This window comes from Lissotriton vulgaris, unplaced genomic scaffold (assembly GCF_964263255.1).
Source record: "Lissotriton vulgaris unplaced genomic scaffold, aLisVul1.2 SCAFFOLD_336, whole genome shotgun sequence".
Taxonomy (NCBI): domain Eukaryota; kingdom Metazoa; phylum Chordata; class Amphibia; order Caudata; family Salamandridae; genus Lissotriton; species Lissotriton vulgaris.
In genome coordinates, this window is record NW_028249992.1 from 1,540,453 (window position 1) to 1,567,567 (window position 27,115).

General features: G+C 49.2%; 1 protein-coding gene across 1 annotated transcript in view; it reads right to left on the bottom strand.

Moving 5' to 3' along the window:
• The window catches only part of LOC147663437 (membrane-spanning 4-domains subfamily A member 4A-like), a 159,830-nt gene that overhangs the window by 103,420 nt on the left and 29,295 nt on the right, over positions 1-27,115 (bottom strand). Inside the window, exons 4-5 of the mRNA XM_086950462.1 lie at positions 26,432-26,488; positions 4,872-5,036 (exon numbers count right to left, since the gene is read on the bottom strand). Of these exons, the coding sequence (XP_086806588.1) occupies positions 4,872-5,036; positions 26,432-26,488 (222 nt within the window). The remainder of the gene's footprint in view (positions 1-4,871; positions 5,037-26,431; positions 26,489-27,115) is intronic.

Below are 27,115 nucleotides of genomic sequence, written 5' to 3' on the forward strand. Positions count from 1 at the left end.
CTTTTATGTTTTCCGTCCAGCCCTGAAGATTCGCAGTAGGTTCCCTGCGATGAAACACGTGTTGGCATTAACAAAGGAACAATAAACCTATTATTTTACACCAAGAACTGAACATTTTCTTTCTTTTACGGAACTCTTGTATCTGAACCTGGAGTAACTGATCCTCTACAGTCACTTTGAAAATGTGGATGTGTATTCACTGATCATCTTTCGCCATTAATGTCATTACTATAAAGTGTTACACTATTGTATAGTGCAGGGGCATTGCTGTTCTATATCCTGCAACGTCGCTGGCCTAAAACGACTTCTTGGGTTCGATGCAGTTATCAATTACTTTCAAGAAAAGGACATTCTCTGCATTAAAGAGACTTTTGATACAGACCCCCTAATCCTCCCAGGTTTCTATGAACTGCATCCGCAGCCAAAAAATGCAATATTTTCGGGAGATCATCTGGCGGTCTCTCAATCTTCAATAATAAAGCCCGCAGAATAGAGACAACTTTAATTGCAAGGAACACTCCGGATCTGCATGTGGCACTTATTAGTTGGCTAAAAAGGAACAATTACTTAATTTGTCTTCTGTTAAATAAGTGTTATGTCAACCCCGCCTCTTAGCAAAGAAAACAGGTACTAAAACACTGTCAACAAAAATGGAGCATCTTTTTAATAAATACGCTTCACACCTACTGGTGATAGTTGGTGACATTAATACCCGAGAGCTAGGGAACTCACTAACTTATACCAAAGCTGAACCCCTGCAACGGGTGTTTCACAATCATAACTCCGCACACGCCATCAAAACAGATGCAGATCCCCTCTGGATCCCTCTCCCCACCTTCAGGGATAAGTCCACAAATGATTACATCTTTTTTCCCGAACACTTGGTAGCACACCTTAACAACTTTGAAGTGGAGAAAAGGGATGAGAGTGATCACAGACCGCTGAGGGTAACTCTTTAGTTAAATGGGAAAAACACATTACAACTACAAGCACTGGGGGTCTTAACAGGAGAAGAACACCATGAAGTTCTGAGCAGAATCAAATGGACTACAAATCTCGGCTCAAAACGTTGGAGTGGATAACACAAAGAGTTGAACCTCATAGTCATGTGTACCGCAAATCCCCCCCACCCCCCTCCCCGGAGCACTGGAAAGCACTTTTAATGGATTTAAAACTCGCCCTAGGGGGGCAATCTGGAAATACCCAAGTGCAGGCCTACAGTCATCGACTTCCAATCAACCAAACAAAGTCTCTTAAAGGCCTTAAAGGCAAAAAGAAAAGGATCTAAAAACTCCCAAACACAGACAATAAAAGCTCTTCGTGCGGAACACAGGAAGAAAGTTTGGGAGATACGTACGAAGAGAATCGAGGCGGAATGGTGGAAAATCTTCATCCTCCTCAAATAAAGGGGCCACATCCAACTCTGGAAATACATCAACCAACACAGTAACAATGGTCAGACAAATGGGAACGGAATGGCAGCCGCTGAGTGGGTTAAACACGCAAAGCAGTATTCTAACCACCAGAACACGTCCTACATTCATTAACAACAACCCTCTACAGTTACACATATCAACTTATTGCTTTATTAGATATAGAAGCAAAAGTGTATGCCAGAATACTGCTGAAGGAATTAGAAGCCTGGGCAAAAGACAACATTCTTCCTTTTTTTCAACCCGGTTTTAGGCCTGACAGTGCCACCACAGATAACATATTAGTACTGGGACACCTGTCACACCCCAGCAACTCAGTCATCACAACCTCCCCTCTTTTACTGTTTCGTGGACTATAGTGAAGCAAATGACCAGTTTGACTGGGAAGCTGTGGGAAAAACTAGACTCTTGGGGAATCCCCCAACAGCTGCTAAAGGCAATAATTGTGCTACATCAGGGGACTTGGGTTCGCATTAAGACTAGTCAAATGACTATAACAGCCAAGGTGTCAACTAATACCGGGCTAAAACAAGGGTGTGTCCTAGCACCCCTACTTTTTAACCTATATACATCAGATCTGGGTAAAGCACTGGAAGGGGCAAGCTTACTAACACCAAGGCTGGGGAACGTGCAGATCTAAATTCTTCAGTATGCCAATGACATTGCAATAATGGTTCACACTCGGTCAGGCCTACTGGTCAGGCCCACAGAAAGCCCTTAATACCTTACACAGGTATAGTCAAAAGAACAATCTCCTAGTGAACCAGGAGAAGACCAAGATACTCATTTTTGGGAAGTACCATTGAAAGAAAACAGCCCAATGGCGCGTAGGAGATCTGCAAATCAAAACATGCACCTGGTACAACTATCTGGGCATCAGGCTATCGGAAGGGGCAAAACCCACAGCCCACCTGAAACATCTCAGAAGCAAGGGGGCGGCATTGTTTACAGTATGAGACATCTAAACCAGCGTCTTCACAGTCCAACAGCTGAACCCATACTGAACCAATCTGAAAGTTCTAAGAGCAAAACTTGTTACCTCTCTCAATAATGATCATCTAGTTTTTCCCGGTGCCTTAACAAGCTCTTCATGAACCTTCAAATTACAGCCTATAAGAAGTTCCTGGCACCCCCACGACAGGCCAGGAGAGCTAGAGTAAGGCTGGAGCTGTGTCTCATTTGCCCGGATATCGGGGGATATGTTCAGGGGATATAATAAAATACTATAGCAGAACGCTGCATGCTTCAGAATTATCACTAAAAGCTCAAATTAAAGTAATCTTTGAAGTAGAAGGCTCTCCATGGCAGGAACAGTTGTTAGCTGCAACAAGTTTACTTGAAATAGAAGCCCAAAACTTGCACAACCTGGACATCCCGGCAATAGCCTAGAAAAAGACAGTGAATACACAGGTCAAGAGAATTTCCTATGTAAGGGACCTGGAAAGTCTACACCACCAAACCAACTTTTTAACACTGGACGCTTCTAACATCCTGGGAAAACCTCAGCCTTATTTTGAGCAAGTTTTGACAGCTTTGGCTCAGAAAAGAATCTCCTTTATGAGACTTCTAGCATTACCCATTGTGGACTTCAATCTATCCTGCGGACGGCAAAACAATTCAGTTGCCTGTCGTCTTTGCAGTTACCATCGTGAATCCTGGCTCCATTTATTATGTTGCGGCCCAAAGCTAGCCAGAAAGCGGCAATGTCTGGTACTCCCAAGTTGCAGGTCTCATGGCATTGGACGATGCAGAGAAGTCTGAGCCCTGTGCTCCTCTGCTAATAGAACTCAAACTGTGGTCAGACTATGAAAATTCATTGATGCAATCCAGATTGCACTTACACAAAAGATCAAGAACTAATCAGACGGCCACCATGCAAGAGTGACAATATTTAATTATTTTACAAAGTTAAACTATTATTCCTGTTTCTGCAATATATTTAGAGACCTCTCTCGGAAAACATTTATCACAACTTCCAGGCTCACAAGGAAATAAAAAAGATCAAGACTAGAGGACTAATAAAGTCAATCCAGGTACCTGGCACCGAACCAAGAAACATTAACATTAACGAGTATAGTGCTCATCTAAAAAGTTATGCAAACTTTGCCACCAGACGCAGGAGTAAGCCTTACACATCAGCACTTTAGTTCCAGCTCGAACAATCATTTTAAGACTTTTACTCTTTTGGTTCTTAGCAAACTCAGTGACATTTTTTCTTTTCTCCTTCTTAATAGCTTTTTAAATGATTGTATATTGTAATGATTTTAATTAATTGACCAATAAAGTATACTTGACTTGAAAAAAAAGATTAAGATGGATAAAACAGCGAGCTCCATCTCCACCCATAAGGATATCCTTGCTGTGCATTTTCTAATTGGATTGGGTAGTTTTTGACACACTAGTCTTTTTTTTAATGAGATTTCTCTTTTTTTATTGGCCTTAGCCTTTTGCTCTACAGCACTTTAACAAACCATGCAACCTCAGCCCTACTTCCAGGGCTTTCACATACCTTTCTTTATCAATTGTTTTAAATGAATGACAAGCAACCTTCTCAAAGAGCCCCAAGCTCAGCTTGCTGTTACAATGTGGAGTGATTTAAAGTGGGTATCAGCAACCAATTCTAATCTCTTGCAACAAGTGGAATCATTGGAGACACCGCGGAGCTTCAGTATGGCACACTTGGGATATGTTGCCCACTCAAAGGGCTCTTGGTGTGTGCTATTGAGTCTCACAGAGTCTCAAAGAGGCACCAGCAGTTGTGTGTGCACTCTGAGGATGAGAAACATTCTAGCTGATTTAGAAATGCACTGTAGACGGATTTATGACGTTACAACGCATGCTTTTACCACGCATGCCTTTACAACGCAGTTTTTACAACGCATGCCTTTACAACGCATAGTGCTTTGGGGCGCTGGATAGTGAATAATTTAATTTACTATTCCAACTCCAGTCCCCGGGGATAGTAGGGAAGGTGTTGGATAGTACATTAAACCTATTCCCTATCCTAGAGCGCCCCCCAGCACAATGCGTTGTAATGGTTTGCATTGTAAAAGTGGTGTCGTAAAGGCACTGCGTGGTAAAAGTTGAGTTGTAAAGGATGTTCCCCACTGTAGACTCTTATAGACTCTTAAAGGAGCACCAGCAGTGGGATGTGCATTTCCGGGATGAGAAAAACTCGAGCAGATCTTGGAATCAACGTAAAAATCTAACTCATAGACTTAATGAGGAGCGCTTAAGCAGATCATGGAATGCACTTTAAACCCTCACAGGCTCTCAAACAAGCACTAGCTGTGGCTTGTGCACTTCCAGGACGGGGAACACCCAAGCAGATCTTGCAATGCACTGTAGAGTCTTATAGACACTAAGAGAAGCACCACCAGTAGTGTATGAATATCCATAGCGAGTAGCACATGATTGGTATTTAAGTGAATCACTTACCACCAAAGTGACAGCCAAGTTCCTGGAGACGTCATCATCAAGCTCCTGATTCTGTGTTCCTCCATAAAAGACTAAGGAGGCGATAACCAGATCGATTGCATACATGATGCCACTAACTAGGGCAGCCAAGGAGCTCACAATGTTCATTCCCAGACTTCCCTTCACCTGCACGAGAAGAAGCGTAGTGTTAGCACGCGTGTGTGCACTTTCATAGCATATTAACATACACCCAGATATCAGCCCTTAATCTTCTTCTTTCTAATCCGGTCCTTGGCACCACAGAATCTTGTTTTCTTTGTTTCTTAAAAAGGGTTTATTTTATTTTAGTCCCTTTCTTACTTCTTTAAAATCCTGTTTCACTTTTTTATAGTCTTTCTTCTACTCTAAAGGCTTTTTTTCTCTGCCTACTTTCACTTAGTCTTTGATGCACTACTACACTCTGTTAAACAATCATTATCTATGTCCTTCTTTATTTTACAGTATGTGTTTGTGTTATCTTTTTTCTCAGACTTGCTACTGCATTAGGTGGCTCCTGCATGCTCTCTGTGCTTTCAAGTGTCTAATTGTTTCCTGCAAGCAACCTTGTCTCAGCTTTGCTTTGGACCTGTAATGTTGCTGTTTTCTTGGTTGTCATGCATACACAGCCTTCCTGATGTTTGTTCTTCTGTTTCTGTTGATGTTCACAAAATTATGTCTCTTATGCTTACTCCACCAGTTTGGGCCAAGAAAGTGGGCGCCCTTATGCTAGGGAGAAAGGTACTACTTTAAACCAATGGCAGCTCCTCATCTATGGTGGAGGAGTATCGCCCCTCCTGCCATCAGTGTAAAAAAAAGAAAAAGAAAATGATAACAAACCTGGGTTTATCATTAGTTTATTTTGTTTCCCAGTGAATCTTGGTGGCGGGGCTAAGGGGATGATGGGCACCAATGGGCAGTGATGCGCACTTCTATCAGGGTGCATGACGGTTTGGCCAGCCGTCTCAGGCCGGCCAAACCGGCATACACAGTGAAGCTGTCTCCAACCCAGCTGCGTTGCTAGGTTGGAGAGAGTAAAGCACAGGCTCCCAGTCTCCTTGGGAGCGCAAATCATTGGCGCTCATGCCAATCCTGAAGCTGCTCTCATGCATGAGAGCAGCATCAGAATTTGCCGCAAGGGAGTCTGGGAGCCTGTGCTGCAGTGGAGCCACGAGAAGAGCAGAAGACCGGCGATGCGGCAGGCTAAAGGTAAGTTCTCTTATTCCCCCAATTTGATCTTTTTTTCGTTGTTGTCTCCTTTCCACAATTTCAAACCTCACTCCTGCCCCGCCACCCTCCTCTGACACCAGCCTCTACTGCTTTAAACAAGGGCTGACACTGCATCTTTTATGTCAGAGTGCCTCCACATGGGCTCTGATTTGGTAGTGAGGCCTGCTCCCCTCAAACCTCTCACACCACCAGTCTGCTTGCACCTAAGATTGTAAAAGTAGAATCACAGTGAGTGCACCGAGAGCGGCAGTAACAGCACAGCATACACAATCCCTCAAATCAAATTCCTCAGAAGAAATGTAGGTTCAGAGGAATAATTAACACCCTGATATTGCCGCAAACATCAGTACCAAGCCATACACCTAATACCAAATCCTGCTCTAAGTCCTATACAAGCATTGCACTTAGTAATACTAATGACTCCAGCTCTGCTTCCTAAAGATGCTGCGCATCTGGTAATGGCCCTAGCCCTGCCTCCTATTGTTGAACTTGGCCCTTTTTGCAGGGTCATCCCTGAACTTTTTGCCTTCCTCCTGTATTTTTTCTGACCTGTTGTTGGCTGTTTTATGACTGAGGAACTTTACCACTGCTGATCAGTGATAAAGTGCAGATGCTCTCCCAATTGTAAATTGATGTATTGATTAGAGACTCCATGATTGGCTGGTTTGGTTTACTGGTCAGACCCTCGTACAGTGCACTGCGTGTGCCCAGGGCTTGAAAATCAAATGCTGCTGGTGGGCTTGCAGCACTGGTTGTGCCACCCACAGAAGAAGCCTGTAAAAGTGTGTCTCAGGTCTGCCATTGCAGAGCCTGTGTGCAGTATGGTACTGCCATGTTGACTGGGCAAGTGCACCCACTTGCCAGTCCCTACGTTCCTTTTTTTGCATATTAGTCACAACCCTATTAATTAATTAATTCATTAATTATTAATTCATTAATTGCAAGTTTATATAGCGCTAGGATCGACTCCCGGAGGAGTATCTCCGCGCTTCGACCGCTGCGAAACCCTTCCTGGCTTACCTGAGAGATGGTCCCTTAGTGGGTATCTCCAGGGTGAGACCAGGCATCCCCGGCGGTCTGGTGGAGCCGTTAGTGAAGATGAGGCAAGCTAATGCCCAGAGTTGCCGAGTGTGATCGCTGATCAGAGTGGGCACCGAGGCGAGAGAATTATCGAGTCCGCTGACCCTGGTCCAGAAACCTGCCGCGTCGGGAATCGAACCCTGGTCCCGGGCCGTCCTCTGCTCTCGGGTCTGCCGCCTCTAACCAGTGAGCCACACTACTTCACTGGTAGGCCCAAAGGCAGGGTGCATTGTAGGTAAAAGGTAGGACATGCCCTGATGTGTGTGCCATGTACTGATAGTAAATTACAGCCATTTTCGTTTTTAATTATTGCACGGCTACCTGTTCCCCGTAGGCCAGAATGGGCAGTTTGATTATAACCTCTTATAATCCTAACTTACTAAGGGAACTAGGTAGAAATTCGAGTTTAGTATGCCTGAACGCAAAATGATAAAATACCTCTTTTAGTGAAGTTATTTTTAACATTCTGTGTTTGAAAATACCACATTTAGAAAGTAGGTATTTTCTTGCCTAACTATCCACGCCTCTCTCTGCTAGGTTGTGTATTTCTTGTCTGGAGTTTGAGTGACAAGAGTTGGGGGATTCCAGGAGACAGGGTGAGTCAGCACAGGGCTGAATAGAGCTATCTGCATGTAGATGGGTGGGAGGAGTTGCACCTGGGACCTGAATAGGGCTGGGCCTGCCTTCCACAATGCTGGCTCCACCTCCTGTGGTGCGTCTGATGTCCCTGGCCTAAACTGTCAAAGGAAAGAAGGAGTCTAGTCAACAAAGTGCTCCAGAACTGCACAGAACTGGTTTGGACTGGGTACTGGACCCTCTGCCTTCAGAGGACAAAGGATTTCCTAGTATAAATATGGGGACCCAGACCCTAGAATTTTAAATCATTTTTGGGAAACAAGAAGAACCTTTGCTGAGGAGAGGAACCAGAGAAACTGAGGAGGAGACTATCCCTAAGCTGAGTATTGTTTGGGCGATTGGCCTGCAGTGGTTGCCTGACTGCCAAAGAAAGTAGAAAGGAGTTTGTGCTACTTTCAAATCAACTTTGAAGTTGGGCTTGAGATAGAGCTTGACTCCTGCTGAAGTCTCAGGGACAGCAGACTTCACCAACCAGCTCCCCTGCCTTCCCTTGCTGGGAACTTCAGTGCCTACTGTTGAACTATTTACAAAAAGGGGTGGTGAGGGACAGAGTCTCTGAATTAAACAGAAAGCTCTCACCCAGTCAAAAGATCAGGGCTAGATCCAACACCGTTTTTTAGCTCACTGCACCATCCCAGCTTCAGAACCTGACTGTATGCAAATTAGTCTGTTCCTGTCCCAGTGCATGATGGGAACAGGACAAACCAAACTACAGAAGCCAATTCTTACACTGGGAAGGAAACAAGCTCCCGGGGACCGGTTTCTGGCATTACAGCCGTCTTCGGCCCGGTTTGCTTGAATCCTGATGGTGCAATGAGCAAGGGTCTCACATCTGAGAATACCCTTCCACGCTTTCTGGTAAAGAATTGGCTTGGTAGTTTAGTCTGCCCTGTTCCCATGATGCACTGGGCCAGGGACAGACTGATTTGCATATAGCCAGGTTCTGAGCTGGGATGGGGCAGTGAGATAAATAACGGTGATGGATCAAGCCCTGATCTTTGGACTGGGTAAGAGTGGTCTGCTCAATTCAGACACTCTGTTCATCACCACCCCCTTTTGTAAATCGATTTTGGCCACTCTAGGTGTGGCAGGGTATACTCAGACATGAGTCCCTTTCTCACTGCTCCATCAGGATTCAAGCAAGCCGGGCCGAAGAGGCTGAAATGCCAGAAACCGGTCCCCGGTAGCTTGTCTCCTTTCTGGTAAAGAATTGGCTTGGTAGTTTAGTCTGCCCTGTTCCCATGATGCACTGGGCCAGGGACAGACTGATTTGCATATAGCCAGGTTCTGAGCTGGGATGGGGCAGTGAGATAAATAACGGTGATGGATCAAGCCCTGATCTTTGGACTGGGTAAGAGTGGTCTGCTCAATTCAGACACTCTGTTCATCAGCACCCCCTTTTGTAACTCGATTTTGGCCACTATAGGTGTGGCAGGGTATACTCAGACATGAGTCCCTTTCTCACTGCTCCATCAGGATTCAAGCAAGCCGGGCCGAAGAGGCTGAAATGCCAGAAACCGGTCCCCGGTAGCTTGTCTCCTTTCTGGTAAAGAATTGGCTTGGTAGTTTAGTCTGCCCTGTTCCCATGATGCACTGGGCCAGGGACAGACTGATTTGCATATAGCCAGGTTCTGAGCTGGGATGGGGCAGTGAGATAAATAACGGTGATGGATCAAGCCCTGATCTTTGGACTGGGTAAGAGTGGTCTGCTCAATTCAGACACTCTGTTCATCACCACCCCCTTTTGTAAATCTACTGTTGAACTAGGCCTTCTGAGAGACTGCATGTCGCTGGGAGCTGGAAGCACGACTCAAGACAAAGAAGCGTGCCGCCGCTGCAGCCGTTGTTATCACATCACCGGAGAAGAGTGTCGTCGTTGCCGGAGACGCCGTCACATCACCATACAAGTGTGTCGCAGGGCCTGTCACAGATCAGAAGAATTGTTGAGTTGCTGCACGACCGTCGGGTGTGCATGCATCGTTGTCTCATAAAGAATAAGTCGCCAGTTTGTTTCATTGCACCGGATCTTCATCGCATCACGGTGCTGCTGGTCGCATCGCCACGGAAACGCAGTAAGAAAGCGACGCATCACCTCCCCATGGGGAGAAGAACAAACACATCCCCTATGCAGCAGTAGGGATCCGACGCATCACCCTTCTTGCGTGTAAGGAACCAACGCATCACCTTCCCTGCAACACTTTTGTTGTATAGCGTTACGCATCCAAAGGTACATTGAACTCAAAGTGTCGCATTTTACATCTAAAGAGAACTAAGCTATTTCTACCATTTTTTAAGTACAGTATTGTGGATTTTTATCATTTGTGGTCTTGTGTTAATTCTATATAAAAATACTTATTTTTATACCACAACTTGTGTGGTGTCCATCTGTAGTGTTGTCACTGGGTTACTGTATGTGTTCACAAATGCTTTACACACTGCCTCTGAGATAAGCACGCCTGCTTGTGCCAAGCTACCAAGGGGGAGAGTAGGGGTTATTTTAGGAGTGTACCTCCTTAGCCTGACTAGACACAAGGTACCTACCTCTGCCAACTAGAGACCCCTAAATATAACACCTATAGATGCCGCACATCTGGTAATGACTCCAGCTGTGAGTCCTACAGAAGCCATGCACCTGGTAATGACTCCAGCTCTGAGTCCTATACAAGCATTGCACAGGGTAATGAATCCAGCTCTAATTCCTATAGATGACGCACATCTGGTAATGACTCCAGCTCTTCGTCCTATACAAGCAATGCACCTGGTAATGTCGCCAGCTTTGAGTTCTATAGATGCAGCGCATCGAGTAATGAATCCAGCTCTTAGTCTTATACAAGCCATGCACATGATAATGACTCTAGCTCTGCGTCACATAGGTGCCGCGCATCTGGTAATTTCTCCAGCTCTGAGTCCTATACAAGCTGCACACCTGGTAATGACTAGTTCTGAGTCCTTTACAAACTTTGCAGCTGGCTGTGGCTCCAGCTCCAAGTCCTATACAAGCTGTGCATCTGTAATGGCTCAAGTTCTGATTTATATGCATGCCAAGCACCTGGTAATGGGTCCACCTCTGAGATCTCTACATGTCAGACACGTGGTAATGGCTGTAGCAGGGAATCCTATACAAGCAGTGCTCCTGGGAATTGTTCCCGGTTTAATTCCTATACAAACCATGCACCTGGTAATGGCTCCAGCTCTGATTTCTATACTGGCCACGCACCTGATAATCGGTCTACCTGTGAGTTCTATACATGGCAAGCACATGGTAATCGGTCTACCTGCGAGTTCTATACATGGCAAGCACATGATAATTGGTCTATCTGCGAGTTCTATAAATGCCAAGCACATGGTAATTGCTTCAGCTGGGATTCTTATACAAGCCATGCACCTGGCAGCTTCTCCAGCTCGGAGTCCTATATAAACCATGCACGTGGTAATGGCTAAAGCTCTAAGCCCTACACATGCTGTGCACCTGGTAATGAGCCTAGCTCTGAGCCCCTTAGATGCCATGTACATGGTAATGGATCCAGCACTAAGTTGTATACAAGCATAGCACATGGTGGTGGCTCCAGGTGTGAGTCCTATACAACTCATTCACCAGACAGTGATTCCAGCTCTGAAACATATAGAGGTCAAGCGCCTGGTAAAGGCTCTAGCTCTGAGCACTATACATGCCAAGTATGTGGTAATGGCTACAGCTGGGAATCCTATACAAGCCACCTGCCTGCTAATGGCTCCAGCTCTGAGCCCTACAGATGCTGTGCACCCGGTAATGGACCTAGCTCTAAGCCCTATAGATGCCATGTACATGGTAATGGGCCCAGCTAAGTCGTATACATGCAGCACACCTGTTAGTGGCTCCAGCTCTGAGCCCTCTGCATGCCGTGCACCTGTAATGACTCCAGCTCTGAGTCCTATGCATGCCACGCACCTTTAATGACTCCAGCTCTGAGTCCTATAGTAGCTACAAATCTGGTAATGGTTCCAGGTTTAAGTCCTTTACATGCCATGCACCTGTAATGACTCCAGCTCTGAGCCCTATGCATGCCACGCACCTGTAATGACTCCAGCACTGAGTCCTATAGTAGCTACAAATCTGGTAATGGTTCCAGGTTTAAGTCCTTTACATGCCATGCACCTGTAATGACTCCAGCTCTGAGTCCTATGCATGCCACGCACCTTTAATGACTCCAGCTCTGAGTCCTATGCATGCCACGCACCTTTAATGACTCCAGCTCTGAGTCCTATGCATGCCACGCACCTTTAATGACTCCAGCTCTGAGTCCTATGCATGCCACGCACCTTTAATGACTCCAGCTCTGAGCCCTATGCATGCCACGCACCTGTTAGTGGCTCCAGCTCTGAGTCCTATGCATGCCACGCACCTGTAATGACTCCAGCTCTGAGTCCTATGCATGCAACGCACCTTTAATGACTCCAGCTCTGAGTCCTATGCATGCCACACACCTGTAATGACTCCAGCTCTGAGCCCTATGCATGCCACACACCTGTTAGTGGCTCCAGCTCTGAGCCCTATGCATGCCACACACCTGTAATGAATCCAGCTCTGAGTCCTATGCATGCCACGCACCTTTAATGACTCTAGCTCTGAGTCCTATGCATGCCACGCACCTGTAATGACTCCAGCTCTGAGTCCTATGTATGCCACGCACCTGTAATGACTCCAGCTCTGAGTCCCTTGCATGCCACGCACCTGTAATGACTCCAGCTCTGAGTCCTTTGCATGCCACGCACCTGTCATGCCTCCAGCTCTGAGTCCTATGCATGCCACGCACCTGTAATGACTCTAGCTCTGAGTCCTATGCATGCCACACACCTGCAATGACTCCAGCTCTGAGTCCTATAGTAGCTAAACACCTGGTAATGGTTCCAGGTTTAAGTCCTTTATATGCCATGCACCTGTAATGACTCCAGCTCTGAGTCCTATGCATGCCACGCACCTGTAATGACTCCAGCTCTGAGTCCTATGCATGCCACGCACCTGTAATGACTCCAGCTCTGAGTCCTATGCATGCCACGCACCTTTAATGACTCCAGCTCTGAGTCGTATGCATGCCATGCACCTGTTAGTGGCTCCTGCTCTGAGCCCTATGCATGCCACACACCTGTAATGACTCCAGCTCTGAGTCCTATGCATGCCACGCACCTGTAGTAACTCCAGCTCTGAGTCCTATGCATGCCACACACCTGTAATGACTCCAGCTCTGAGCCCTATGCATGCCACGCACCTGTAATGACTCCAGCTCTGAGACCTATGCATGCCACGCACCTGTAGTAACTCCAGCTCTGAGTCCTATGCATGCCACGCACCTGTCATGACTCCAGCTCTGAGTCCTATGCATGCCACGCACCTGTAATGACCCCAGCTCTGAGCCCTATGCATGCCTCGCACCTGTCATGACTCCAGCTCTGAGTCCTATGCATACCACGCACCTGTAATGACTCCAGCTCTGAGTCCTATGCATGCCACGCACCTGTAATGACTCCAGCTCTGAGCCCTATTGTTAGACCTGGGGGTCTCTAATTGGCAGAGGTAAGTACCTTAGTCCAAGTAGGGACCCTTGCTACTAGTCAGGGTGAAGGAATACACACAGTAGATAACCTCCGCTCTCCCTCTAGGTAGCTTGGCGCGAGCAGGCAGGCTTATCCCCAAGGCAATGTGCATAATAATTGCACTCAACACAACAATAATCCCCAATCCACCACAAACTGAGACCACACAGGTAAGTATATTTTATAAAAAATATATAACTTTATCTAGTTGCAGGCAGTAAAAAGCAGTAATACACAATAATCACTTCTTCAGGTAAAGGTTGCACTTAATTCTTAATGGTTGTACTTGTTAATAGGAAGTTCTTTATCAAATCAGTCTCAAGTCTCTAGAACGTGTTGGTGTTTGTAAATACGGTCAAATTGCCTCTATGATCGCTCTGGCGCCAATGCCCTTCACCGCTCCTCTCAGGCTGTCTTACCCGCGCTCTCAGCGCTTCTGGTCACCTTCCCCGTGCTCTCCGTTATGCCCCCACAACAGTCGGGCTCCTTGGTGTCGAGTTCGCAACACGCGCGGTAGGCAGCAGACACGCGAGGTCCCAGGGGCTGGCAGGAAGACTTCCCCGGCAGCAGCGCCTCTTCTCGAGGGGTACAGGCGCTCGACCAATCCGTGCGCGGCTCTCGGGACGAGCCTCCGATGACGCCGCACGCCTCTCCGGTCCTCGGCCAATAGGAGCGCGGCTCCTTCGTGTAGTCCCTGGCGGTCCTCCAATGGCAGCGCGTCCTTCTCAGGCGAGCCTCTCTGAGCGAGCCAATCCCAGCGCGGCCGCTCCAATGCTGCTCACGGGTCCCGGGCCGCTGGCGGTGTATTTCTTTAGCGGTTCTGAGTCCCGGGTCGCGGCGGTGATGCGCGGATCTGGCGCTTTGGGGCACAGCAGTCCCCACCACAGGCACACGATGTAGAGAGGCCGCCCTCAACGTTTTCAGCTTACGCAACCAGCAGCTCACGGGGGAAGCAAAGCAGTCCCACGGCCAGCGTCGGTTGTGTGTCGATAAACACACCGATCCTCTTCCACGGCTGGCGGATGGTTTGCAGAGCGCAGGCTGGAAATGAAGACGATCTCACAGCGTCTAAGAGTCTCTTTAGGAACTTTTTAACCGTGGGTTCCAGGAACAGGAGGCCAGCTCTTCTCAGGCCCTTGGAGATTCAGTTCAGGAGACACAGCACACAGCAAAGTCTCTTGTAGTTTCAAGCAGGCAGGGTCACAGCACACAGCAAAGTCCCTTTCTTCTCCTCTCCTTCAGTTGGATAGCAGGATAGGTCAGCCCTTAAAGCACACAGCAAGGCAATCTTCCATCAGTTCCTTCAGCAGTCCTTCTTCTGGCAGAGGTTCCTCTTGATTCTAGAATCTAAGAATCTGTTGTCAGGGGTCCTTCTCTTATACCCCAAAAAGTCTTTGAAGTCCTTTGAAGTCTTTGTGCAAGTGGGCCCTGAGCCCGGTCCAAACCAGTTCTGGCTGTTGCTGGGGCTCTGGGGGTTTCCTGGCTTCCTTCTCTCTCGCAGTATCAGGGACAGAGGTGACAGTCGCCCAGCGGGGGTTGGAGCCAGCATGGTGGTCAGGCAGGCACAGCCCTTCACTATCAGGTGCTATCTCCTCCCACTTCCCTGGCAGCAGATGCTGCCATTCATCCACGGGCTGGCTCAGATAACCCCCTGGGGGCTCTGCAGACCCTGTCATCCTCAACCCAGACAGTCAATCCACAAACAGTCCCAGGCACACAGAAAGGTTAGACAAGAGAACAGCCACTTTCTAAAAGTACTATTCTCAAACACAGAATTTAAAAACAACCTTCACTAAAAGATGGGTTATTAAATTCTGAGTTCAGGGATATCATTCACCTATGTCCCATCTTGTTCCTATGGGAAGATAGGCTGGGATCCAATGGGACCAGCCTCCCCCATGTTACTCTATGGAGCAAGATAGCCTTGCAGCAGTGAGCACACAAAATGGCTGCTGCTCACTACCAGAGCATTTGACCTGCACTAGTACATGCTCTACCTGACCCATACACTGCACCCTGCCCAGGGGGGTACCTTGAGCCTTCAATAGGGGTGACTGATGTGCACAGACAGGGAAGGGTTAGGCCCAGCCATGAGACACCATTTTAGGGCTACTTGTGTGGGTGGCGCAATCTGCGCTGCAGGCCCACTAGTAGCATCTGTCATCACCAGCCCTGGCACACACAGTGCACTTTACTAGGGACTTCATGGTGAAACAAATATGCCAATCAGGTATACCCAATCAATATGACAATTTACAGAGGGAGCACTTACACTCTTGCACTGATCAGCAGTGGCAGAGTGTCCAAAGCATCTAAAACAGCAAAAACGAAATCCAGCACAGCATCAAAAATACATGAGTCAGAGGCAAAAAGATGGGGGAAAACCACGCCAAGGATGTCAGGTCTAACACGTGTCCCCTCCAGCTGAAAGTGGGGAGAACTACCCAACCTCTTGGGAGTCCTCATAACTAAGGCGGAAGAATCAGGACAGACCATCAGCATTGGCGTGTTCTGTACCAGGGCGGTGGTCCACCGTGAAGTCCATCCCCTGTAGGGAAATGGACCACCTCAACAGTTTTGGATTCTCACCCCTCATCTGCATTAACCATCTGAGGGGCCTGTGCTCGGTCTGAACACGGAAGTGAGTCCCAAACAGGTAGGGCCTCAGCTTCTTCAGAGCCCAGACCACAGCGAAAGCTTCCATTTCGATTGCACTCCATCTCTGTTCCCTGGGGAGTAGCCTCCTACTAATGAAAGCCACTGGTTGGTCTCTGCCCTCATCATTGACCTGTGAGAGTACTGCTCCCACGCCTTGCTCTGAAGCGTCAGTTTGCACAATGAACTCACTTGCAAAGTCAGGTGCCTTAAGCACCGGTGCAGTGCACATGGCAGTTTTGAGGGTGTCAAAAGCAGTTTGACAGGCCTCGGTCCAATTCACTTTCCTGGGCTGATTTCTAGATGTCAGCTCTGTCAAAGGGGCTGCAATGGTGCCATAACCTTTGACAAACCGTCTGTAATACCCGGTGAGACCGAAAAAGGCTCTCACCTCAGTCTGGGTCTTGGGGGGTTCCCAAGCCAGAATGGTATCAATCTTCACCTGTAGGGGCGCCACCTGGCCGCTCCCCATCTGGCGTCCCAAGTACACCACTGATCCCTGCCCTATCTGGCACTTACTGGCCTTGATAGTGAGGCCTGCCTTCTGCAGAGCCTTCAACACTGCGCAGAGGTGTTGCAAGTGTTCCTCCCAAGTGGAGCTGAACACAGCAATGTCATCCAGGTATGCTGCGCTGAATTCCTCCAGCCCTGCTAATACCTGATTGACCAGTCTCTGGAATGTGGCAGGAGCATTTTTCAACCCAAAGGGCATGACACAAAACTGGAAGTGCCCCTCTGACGTTGAAAATGCTGATCTTTCCTTGGCCCCCTCAGGTAAGGCAATCTGCCAATAACCTGAAGTCAAATCAAAGGTGCTCAGGTACTGGGCAGCTCCCAACCGATCCACCAGCTCATCAGCTCTGGGGATGGGGTGCGCGTCAGTCTTGGTGACCGCATTGAGCCCACGGTAGTCCACGCAGAAACGGAGTTCTCGGGGGCCACCAGGTGTAGCAGCTTTCTTAGGCACTAAGACCACTGGGCTAGCCCAGGGGCTGCTGGAGGGCTCAATTACCCCTAACGCTAACATCTTAGAAACCTCTTCTTTGATGCTAGCTCTGACCTTGTCAGCCACTCTGTACAACATCTGTTTCACAGGCAGGTTGTCTCCATTGTCCACATCGTGGACGCACCAGTTGGTGACACCTGGGGTCAGGGAGAATAGGGGGGCGAACTGACCCAAGACTTGGTGACAGTCCTGCTGCTGCTCTGGAGTCAGGGTGGGTGAGAGTATCACCCATCTTGCTCCTTGGTTGCCAGGAGGTCAGGGAGAGGATCACTATCCTCCTCCCCTCCAGCATCTGTAGCCATGAGCATAGTCACTTCTGACCTCTCAAAGTGGGGTTTGAGGCGGTTTACATGCAACACTCTCAGGGGCTGCCTGGAAGTCTTCAGGTTATTCAAGTAGGTAACCTCGCTCTTGCGCTCCACCACCTCATATGGCCCAGACCACTTGTCACGGAGCGCACAAGGCTCCACCGGCTCCATCACCCACACTTTCTGACCAGGTTGGAACTCCACGAGAGAGGTGTTCTGATCATACCATCTCTTCATTTCCTCCTGGCTAGCCTCCAGGTTCTCTTGAGCGAGCTTCCTGAAGCGCTTGGTCTGGTTGCGGATGGCCAGCACATAGCTGAACACATCCTGAGGGGTTTTCCCACGGGATTTCTCCCACCCCTCCTTCACCAGAGTGAGAGGCCCTCTGACAGGGTGGCCATACAGCAACTCAAAGGGGCTGAACCCTAAGGATTTCTGAGGCACCTCCCTGTATGCATATAACAGGCATGGTAACAAGACGTCCCACTTCCGCCTCATGGGCTCCTCTAGGCCCATAATCATGGCCTTCAGGGTGCAGTTGAATCTTTCAACCAACCCATTTCCTTGAGGATGGTAAGGAGTGGTGAACTTATATGTCACTCCACACACCTCCCACAGAGACTTCATGTACCTAGAGATGAAGTTTGTACCCCTGTCAGAAACCACCTCTCTGGGGAACCCCACACGGGAAAAGATCCCCATTAAGGCACGCCCCACCACAGGGGCTGTGACTGTCCTGAGAGGGACTGCTTCCGGGTACCCGGTGGCATGGTCCACCAAGACCAGGATAAACTTGTTGCCTAGGGCTGTCTTGGGGTCCAGGGGCCCCACGATGTCAATGCCCACCCTCCCAAAAGGGGTGCTCACCACAGGAAAGGGTTGGAAGGGTGCCACACACTTCCCTCTGCTCTTGCCACTGGCCTGACAAGTTTGGCAAGACTTACAAAAGGCAGCGACGTGCATCTGGGGCCAGTAGAAGTGGGTGACAAGCCTGTAATAGGTCTTGTCTTGCCCCAGATGTCCTGCAAGAGGCACGTCATGAGCCAGACCCAGTAGGAAGTTCCTGAAGCGCTCGGGTACCACCAGCACACAGGCTGCACCGGGCTCAGCGAACTTAGGCTCACTATAAAGCAAGTCATCCTCCCAGTAGATCAAATGTTCCTTGGACCCCAGGCCTGCTGCCTGGTCTGCAGCCTGCTGCCGCACACCAATGAGGGAAGGGCACTCCTTTTGAGCTTGGCAGAATTCCTCCCTGGAGGGACCACCATCTTGCTGCCACTGGGACAGCTCAGGCTATTCCCCCAGTTCGGCCACCTGTTCCCCTGTAGGTTCCAGGGCAACCCCTCAGGTCCTGCTTCCTCCTGGACCGTGGGAACAGTGGGGGCTGGTTTCCCGCACCCTCTACCCCTTCCTCTCTTGGCAGGTCCCTGGGCCATTGTTCCAGGCTCCAGTTCTGCTAATACACCCTTACTGGCTGCCATTGCACGCGTGGTCACACAGATCCACGCAGGCAAGCCCAACATTTCAAAGTGAGTCCTGTGCTCTACATCTTTCCATGGAGAGCTCTCCAGGTCATTACCTAATAGACAATCTACAGGCAAGGCATCACTTACAACAACTTCCAATATACCGGAGACTCCTCCCCACTCAAATGGAACACGTGTCAACTTGCAGAGGCGCACTGAACTGTCAGCTGCCACCACAGGACGGAGTACCTTGGGAATGATCTGCTCTTAAGACACCCATTGACACCTGACAGATGTCACACTGGCCCCTGTGTCTCTCAGAGCTTCTATCTCCTTTCCATTGATGGTAACCTTCTGCCCATATTTTTTAGTGTTTAAGGACAGCAAGGTTTCCTGGGCCATCTCTTGGTCTCCTAAAGAGACAAGGGTCATCACTGCTAACCCCTCCTCCCCACTAGAAATCATATCCCCTCCCAAAGCTACACTAGCTAATGCCGGAATTGGAGCACCAGTGGGTGCTGGAGGTTTCTTTGGACATTTGGGGGCAATGTGCCCCACCTCCCCACATGTAAAGCAAGTAGGCCGGGGCCTGTTGTCCTGTTTGCCCTTATGGGGCAGGGACTTCTAAGACTTGGTGGGTTGAGACACTTTCTCCTGGGAACTATTTTGGGGCGCTTTAGAAGACTCCTTTTCATTACCCGTGTCCCCCCCACTCTTCTGCTGGGGACCCTGTCCACCTTTGGCTGGGGTACTTACCACCCCCTTGTGGACCCTGGTGCTAGTCCAGCGGTCCGCCTCTTTAGCAAACTCACTGGGATCAGTTAACTTGCTATCTAAAAGATGCTGGCGCAGCTCTGGAAGACATAAACTACTTAAGTGCTCCCAACTAATCAAGTGATACAACCCCACATAATCAGTAACTTTGCTGCCCTTTATCCAACCTTCCAGTGCACGCGTGTACATACTCACACACTCCACCCAAGTACTTGAATCAAGCTTCTTGAAGTTCCTAAACTTCTGGCGGTACTGTTCTGAAGTAAGCCCATACCTGAGGCACAAAGCCTCCTTCATAGCGGGGTAGGATAAAGTACCTGCTGCTTCTAGGGGTGCCAAGACATCCCTCCCAGAGGCCTCAAAGTGCTTCCACAAACCTGCCCCCCAACTCTTCTCAGGCACTTCATTCATCTTTAGGGCAAGTTCATACGATCTAAACCACGCATAAATATCCTCACCCCTCTGATAATTCTGTACCACATCTTTTGGTATGTATACCTTACCCGCCTGTACTGGTTGTGCACAGCCACCATTAGAACTGGACTCCACCTGTCTGGATTTAATGTCCAGCTCCCTCATGCTCACCTCATGAGCCAATTGGAGTTTCTTCTCCACCAAAGCGAGAGCATTTCTTCTCTCCTCCGCCGCCTTCTCAGTTTCAAGGTGCAGTCTCCTCTCATCTGCTTGGGCTCTGAGTTTAAAAAGCTCAATCTCATAAGCCCTAGCTCTCTGGTTATCCTCCAGCTCCTCTGGAGAAATGATCCTACTGGAGTGGTTGCTGCCAACCCTAGACGCTGGCCTCCTCACTGGCAAATCACTGGATACAAAAGCATTCTCCTGTGTGCCTCCCTCTCCAGTAACAACTTCTGGATCACCATGTTGGGCCTCCCACCAGGCCCTCAGAGCTTTTTGTAGCTCTTCCTTGTTTGCGCTGCCCTTCACTGGGCATCTAAGCTGTTTGCAGAATTGCTTCAGGTGGTCCTTTTTGTAGTTGAACAACTCCTGAATTTCGAATTCCAATTCCAATTCTACTCTCACGCTTGCCGCTTACTGAGACATGATGCTTCCTAACCTTTTCAACAAAAGGGTTTCACCAAAAAGAAAAAATCTTGCGCAACCTGTGCTGCTAAACTAGACTAGTGATATACAAGAAATCACTGCAGGTCAAGTGCAATTATTAGTTCAAAATCCGCACCGCTGTCCAACAATGTTAGATCTGGGGGTCTCTAATTGGCAGAGTTAAGTATCTTAGACCAAGTAGGGACCCTTGCTTCTAGTCAGGGTGAAGGAATACACACAGTAGATAACCTCCGCTCTCCCTCTAGGTAGCTTGGCGCGAGCAGGCAGGCTTATCCCCAAGGCAATGTGCATAATAATTGCACTCAACACAACAATAATCCCAAATCCACCACAAACTGAGACCACACAGGTAAGTATATTTTATAAAAAATATATAACTTTATCTAGTTGTAGGCAGTAAAAAGCAGTAATACACGATAATCACTTCTTCAGGTAAAGGTTGCACTTAATTCTTAATGGTTGTACTTGTTAATAGGAAGTTCTTTATCAAATCAGTCTCAAGTCTCTAGAACGTGTTGGTGTTTGTAAATACGGTCAAATTGACTCTATGATCGCTCTGGCGCCAATGCCCTTCACCGCTCCTCTCAGGCTGTCTTACCCGCGCTCTCAGCGCTTCCGGTCACCTTCCCCATGCTCTCCGTTATGCCCCCACAACAGTCGGGGCTCCTTGGTGACGAGTTCGCCACACGCGGGGTAGGCAGCAGACACGCGAGGTCCCAGGGGCTGGCAGGCAGACTTCCCCGGCAGCAGCGCCTCTTCTCGAGGGGCACAGGCGCACGACCAATCCATGGGCGGCTCTCGGGACGAGCCTCCGATGACGCCGCACGCCTCTCCGGTCCTCGGCCAATAGGAGCGCGGCTCCTTCGTGTAGTCCCTGGCGGTCCTCCAATGGCAGCGCGTCCTTCTCAGGCGAGCCTCCCTAAACGAGCCAATCCCAGCGCGGCCGCTCCGATGCTGCTCACGGGTCCCGGGCCGCTGGCGGTGTATTTCTTTAGCGGTTCTGAGTCCCGGATCGTGGCGGTGATGCGCGGATCTGGAGCTTCGGGGCACAGCAGTCCCCACCACAGGCACACGATGTAGAGAGGCCGCCCTCAACATTTTCAGCTTACGCAACCAGCAGCTCGCGGGGGAAGCAAAGCAGTCCCACGGCCAGCGTCGGTTGTGTGTCGATAAACACACTGATCCTCTCCCACGGCTGGCGGATGGTTTGCAGAGCGCAGGCTGGAAATGAAGACGATCTCACAGCGTGTAAGAGTCTCTTTAGGAACCTTTTAACCCAGGTTCCAGGAACAGGAGGCCAGCTCTTCTCAGGCCCTTGGAGATTCAGTTCAGGAGACACAGTACACAGCAAAGTCTCTTGTAGTTTCAAGCAAGCAGGGTCACAGCACACAGCAAAGTCCCTTTCTTCTCCTCTCCTTCAGTTGGATAGCAGGATAGGTCAGCCCTTAAAGCACACAGCAAGGCAATCTTCCATCAGTTCCTTCAGCAGTCCTTCTTCTGGCAGAGGTTCCTCTTGATTCTAGAATCTAAGAATCTGTTGTCAGGGGAACTTCTCTTATACCCCAAAAAGTCTTTGAAGTCCTTTGAAGTCTTTGTGCAAGTGGGCCCTGAGCCCGGTCCAAACCAGTTCTGGGTGTTGCTGGGGCTCTGGGGGTTTCCTGGCTTCCTTCTCTCTCGCAGTATCAGGGACAGAGGTGACAGTCGCCCAGCGGGGGGTGGAGCCAGCACGGTGGTCAGCAGGCACAGCCCTTCAGTGTCAGGTGCTATCTCCTCCCACTTCCCTGGCAGCAGATGCTGCCTTTCATCCACGGGCTGGCTCAGATAACCCCCTTGGGGCTCTGCAGACCCTGTCATCCTCAACCCAGACAGTCAATCCACAAACAGTCCCAGGCACACAGAAAGGTTAGACAAGAGAACAGCCACTTTCTAAAAGTACTATTCTCAAACAGAGAATTTAAAAACAACCTTCACTAAAAGATGGGTTATTAAATTCTGAGTTTAGGGATATCATTCACTTATGTCCCATCTTGTTCCTATGGGAAGATAGGCTGGGATCCAATGGGACCAGCCTCCCCCATGTTACTCTATGGAGCAAGATAGCCTTACAGCAGTGAGCACACAAAATGGCTGCTGCTCACTACCAGAGCATGTGACCTGCACTAGTACATGCTCTACCTGACCCATACACTGCACCCTGCCCAGGGGGGTACCTTGAGCCTTCAATAGGGGTGACTGATGTGCACAGACAGGGAAGGGTTAGGCCCAGCCAGTGGGGACACTGGCCAGGCGGACATGGCAGTCCATTGACTGCACACAGGCCCTGCACTGGCAGGCCTGAGACACCATTTTAGGGCTACTTGTGTGGGTGGCGCAATCTGCGCTGCAGGTCCACTAGTAGCATCTGTCATCACCAGCCCTGGCACACACAGTGCACTTTACTAGGGACTTCATGGTGAAACAAATATGCCAATCAGGTATACCCAAGAAATATGACAATTTACAGAGGGAGCACTTACACTCTGGCACTGATCAGCAGTGGCAGAGTGTCCAAAGCATCTAAACCAGCAAAAACGAAATCCAGCACAGCATCAAAAATACATGAGTCAGAGGCAAAAAGATGGGGGAAAACCACGCCAAGGATGTCAGGTCTAACACCTATGCATGCCACGCACCTGTAATGACTCCAGCTCTGTGTCCTATGCATGCCACGCACCTGTCATGACTCCAGCTCTGAGTCCTATGCATACCACGCACCTGTCATAACCCCAGCTCTGAGCCCTATGCATGCCACGCACCTGTAATGACTCCAGCTCTGAGTCCTTTGCATGGCACGCACCTGTAATGACTTCAGCTCTGAGTCCTATGCAAGCCACGCACCTGTAATGACCCCAGCTCTGAGCCCTATGCATGCCACGCACCTGTAATGACTCCAGCACTGAGTCCTATAGTAGCTACAAATCTGGTAATGGTTCCAGGTTTAAGTCCTTTACATGCCATGCACCTGTAATGACTCCAGCTCTGAGTCCTATGCATACTACGCACCTGTAATAACTCCAGCTCGGAGTCCTATGCATGCCACGCACCTGTAATGACTCCAGCTCTGAGTCCTTTGCATGCACACACCTGTCATGACTCCAGCTCTGAGTCCTATGCATGCCACGCACCTCTAATGACTCCAGCTCTGAGTCCTATGCATGCCACGCACCTGTTAGTGGCTCCAGCTCTGAGCCCTATGTATGCCACACACCTGTAATGACTCCAGCTCTGAGTCCTATGCATGCCACACACCTGTAGTAACTCCAGCTCTGAGTCCTATGCATGCCACACACCTGTAATGACTCCAGCTCTGAGCCCTATGCATGCCACGCACCTGTAATGACTCCAGCTCTGAGTCCTATGCATGCCACGCACCTGTAGTAACTCCAGCTCTGAGTCCTATGCATGCCATGCACCTGTCATGACTCCAGCTCTGAGTCCTATGCATGCCACGCACCTGTAATGACCCCAGCTCTGAGCCCTATGCATGCCTCGCACCTGTCATGACTCTAGCTCTGAGTCCTATGCATGCCACACACCTGTATTGACTCCAGCTCTGAGTCCTATGCATGCCACGCACCTGTAATGACTCTAGCTCTGAGTCCTATGCATGCCGCGCCCCTGTAATGACTCTAGCTCTGAGTCCTATGCATGCCACACACCTGTAATGACTCCAGCTCTGAGTCCTATGCATGCCATGCACCTGTAATGACTCCAGCTCTGAGTCCTATAGTAGCTACACACCTGGTAATGGTTCCAGGTTTAAGTCCTTTACATGCCACGCACCTGTAATGACTCCAGCTCTGAGTCCTATAGTAGCTACACACCTGGTAATGGTTCCAGGTTTAAGTCCTTTACATGCCACGCACCTGTCATGACTCCAGCTCTGAGTCCTATGCAAGCCACGCACCTGTAATAACTCCAGCTCTGAGCCCTATGCATGCCACGCACCTGTGATGACTCCAGCTCTGAGTCCTATGCATGCCACACACCTGTAATGACTCCAGCTCTGAGTCCTATGCACGCCACGCACCTGTAATGACTCTAGTTCTGAGTCCTATGCATGCCGCGCCCCTGTAATGACTCTAGCTCTGAGTCCTATGCATGCCGCGCCCCTGTAATGACTCTAGCTCTGAGTCCTATGCATGCCACGCACCTGTAATGACTCTAGCTCTGAGTCCTATGCATGCCACGCACCTGTAATGACTCCATCTCTGAGCCCTATGCATGCCACCCACCTGCAATGACTCCAGCTCTGAGTCCTATGCACACCACGCACCTGTAATGACTCTAGCTCTGAGTCCTATGCATGCCGCGCCCCTGTAATGACTCCAGGTCTGAGTCCTATGCATGCCACACACCTTTAAAGCCTCTAGCTCTGAGCCCTATGCATGCCGCACACCTGTAATGACCCCAGCTCTGAGTCCTATGCATGCCACACACCTGTAATGACCCCAGCTCTGAGTCCTATGCAGCTGTATTAACTCCAGCTCTGAGTCCTATGCATGCCACGCACCTGTAATGACTCCAGATCTGAGTCCTATGAATGCCACGCACCTGTAATGACTCCAGCTCCGAGTCCTATAGTAGCTACACACCTGGTAATGGTTCCAGGTTTAAGTCCTTTATATGCGACGCACCTCGTTGCTGCTCCAGCTCTCAGTCCTATACACACCCGGAAAGGACTCCAGCTCTGGGTCCTAAATGATAAATCTTTGAAAAAGTTCTTAAGGACAGACACGTACCTTACCCCTCTGGGGAAGGAACAGGCCGTTTTAGGAATATCATAACGTGCTGGGATTCCTGTACCCTAAACATCTCCCGTAGTGACTTTTATTGAGCTTGTTAGTTGCAATTACTTGAATGGATGACACTTGGCCATCTCTCGGCATGTCAATCCCCAGAGAGAACAGCAGCATGGGGCGACCGCCCCTGAGCCCACCACAGAGGAGCAGCTGCTGCTGATGACAGTTTCACATGGACGGAAGCCGAGATAGTTCAGTGAAAAGTGTACTACCAACCCCATAAGTTCTAGTGGTAGAGGTAAACACAAGGTATGAGCCTGTTAACGGCATGAAGTTGGAGAAGTGTGGCTCACTGGTTAGAGCAGGCAGACCCTGAAGCAGAGGTCAGACTCGGGTCGGGACCAGGGTTCGATTCCCGACGCAGCAGGGTGTTGAGCTCAAATGTCCATGGACTCGATAATTCTCGCTTCGGTGCCTGACCTAATCATGGGTTCACACTCTGCAACTCTGGGCATTAAGCTTGCTTAATCTCCACAACGGCCCCCCCGCCCGCGGCGGGATGCCTGGCTTTCACCTTGGGGATGCCCTGTAGGGGCTATCTCACAGGGAAAAACCAGGACGGGTTCCCAAGGCAAGCGCGGAGATACCCCTTTGGGGGTCGATTCTGGCGCTATATAAGAAATATAATAATAATAATAATAATAAGTTCAGGTCAGCGGCTTAATCTACATATGGAGTACTGAGCAACAACACCGTCCTTAAGATCCACACCGCCTTGTTGTCTCCGTGACCAACAACCACATCAATCTTCCTTCTGATTTGTGCAATACCACCGATAACTCTATGGTAGTAAACAGAACAGCATTCACCTTTAGAGCGTCAAATAACATGTTTACTTTTCGTGGGAACAACATGCAAACAGTCAAGCACAGGGGAAGGTGACAAAAGTAATGCATACCAGACATAAGCTTTTGTTCCTCTCAGCTGCAGTGGACAGGGATCCTGAAATGATGAACTAAAAAGAAAAGAACACGAACTGTCTGTGATAATTCATCATCATCAACTAAATCAACATTTATCATCTACCCTGGGCACTCATGAGACACTGTTTGCGGGCTGTACTCTGTGATAGTATTAAGATGGATGCACCAGAAGATGCAGGGATACAGGTATTGCTCATTTCAATTAAATACACCTTATCATTCTCGGCCGCCACAATAAAGAGGTAGGGTTATGGGGGAGTGCGGGAGGGAGAGCATGTGCGAGGGGGGTAGTAATATAAAAAAATTATAAACGTACCTAGAGCTGCCTCTTGCCTCCCGCGTCACACTCAGCACACTCCTTCCTGGTCCCAGCAAACACTGGAACCACATCATGGACACCCTGCAATCCCCACGCTGCTCTCATATGAGAGCATCCAGGGTATTGGTCTGAGCAGGCAGGAAAGATGCCCTGCTTAGAACAAGAAGTCTGTGGGGTTTCTCCAGCCCGGCTGCTCTTTGCAGATGGGCTGGCGAAAACCTATAGTGTGCATGTGTATTTTGGTCGGCCTGGGATAGCCAGCCAAAACACATGTGCACTTAGGGAGTGGGGTGGACTTCACGCTCCTCCTCCCAGTGCCCCGCCCCTCCCTTCGCAAGTT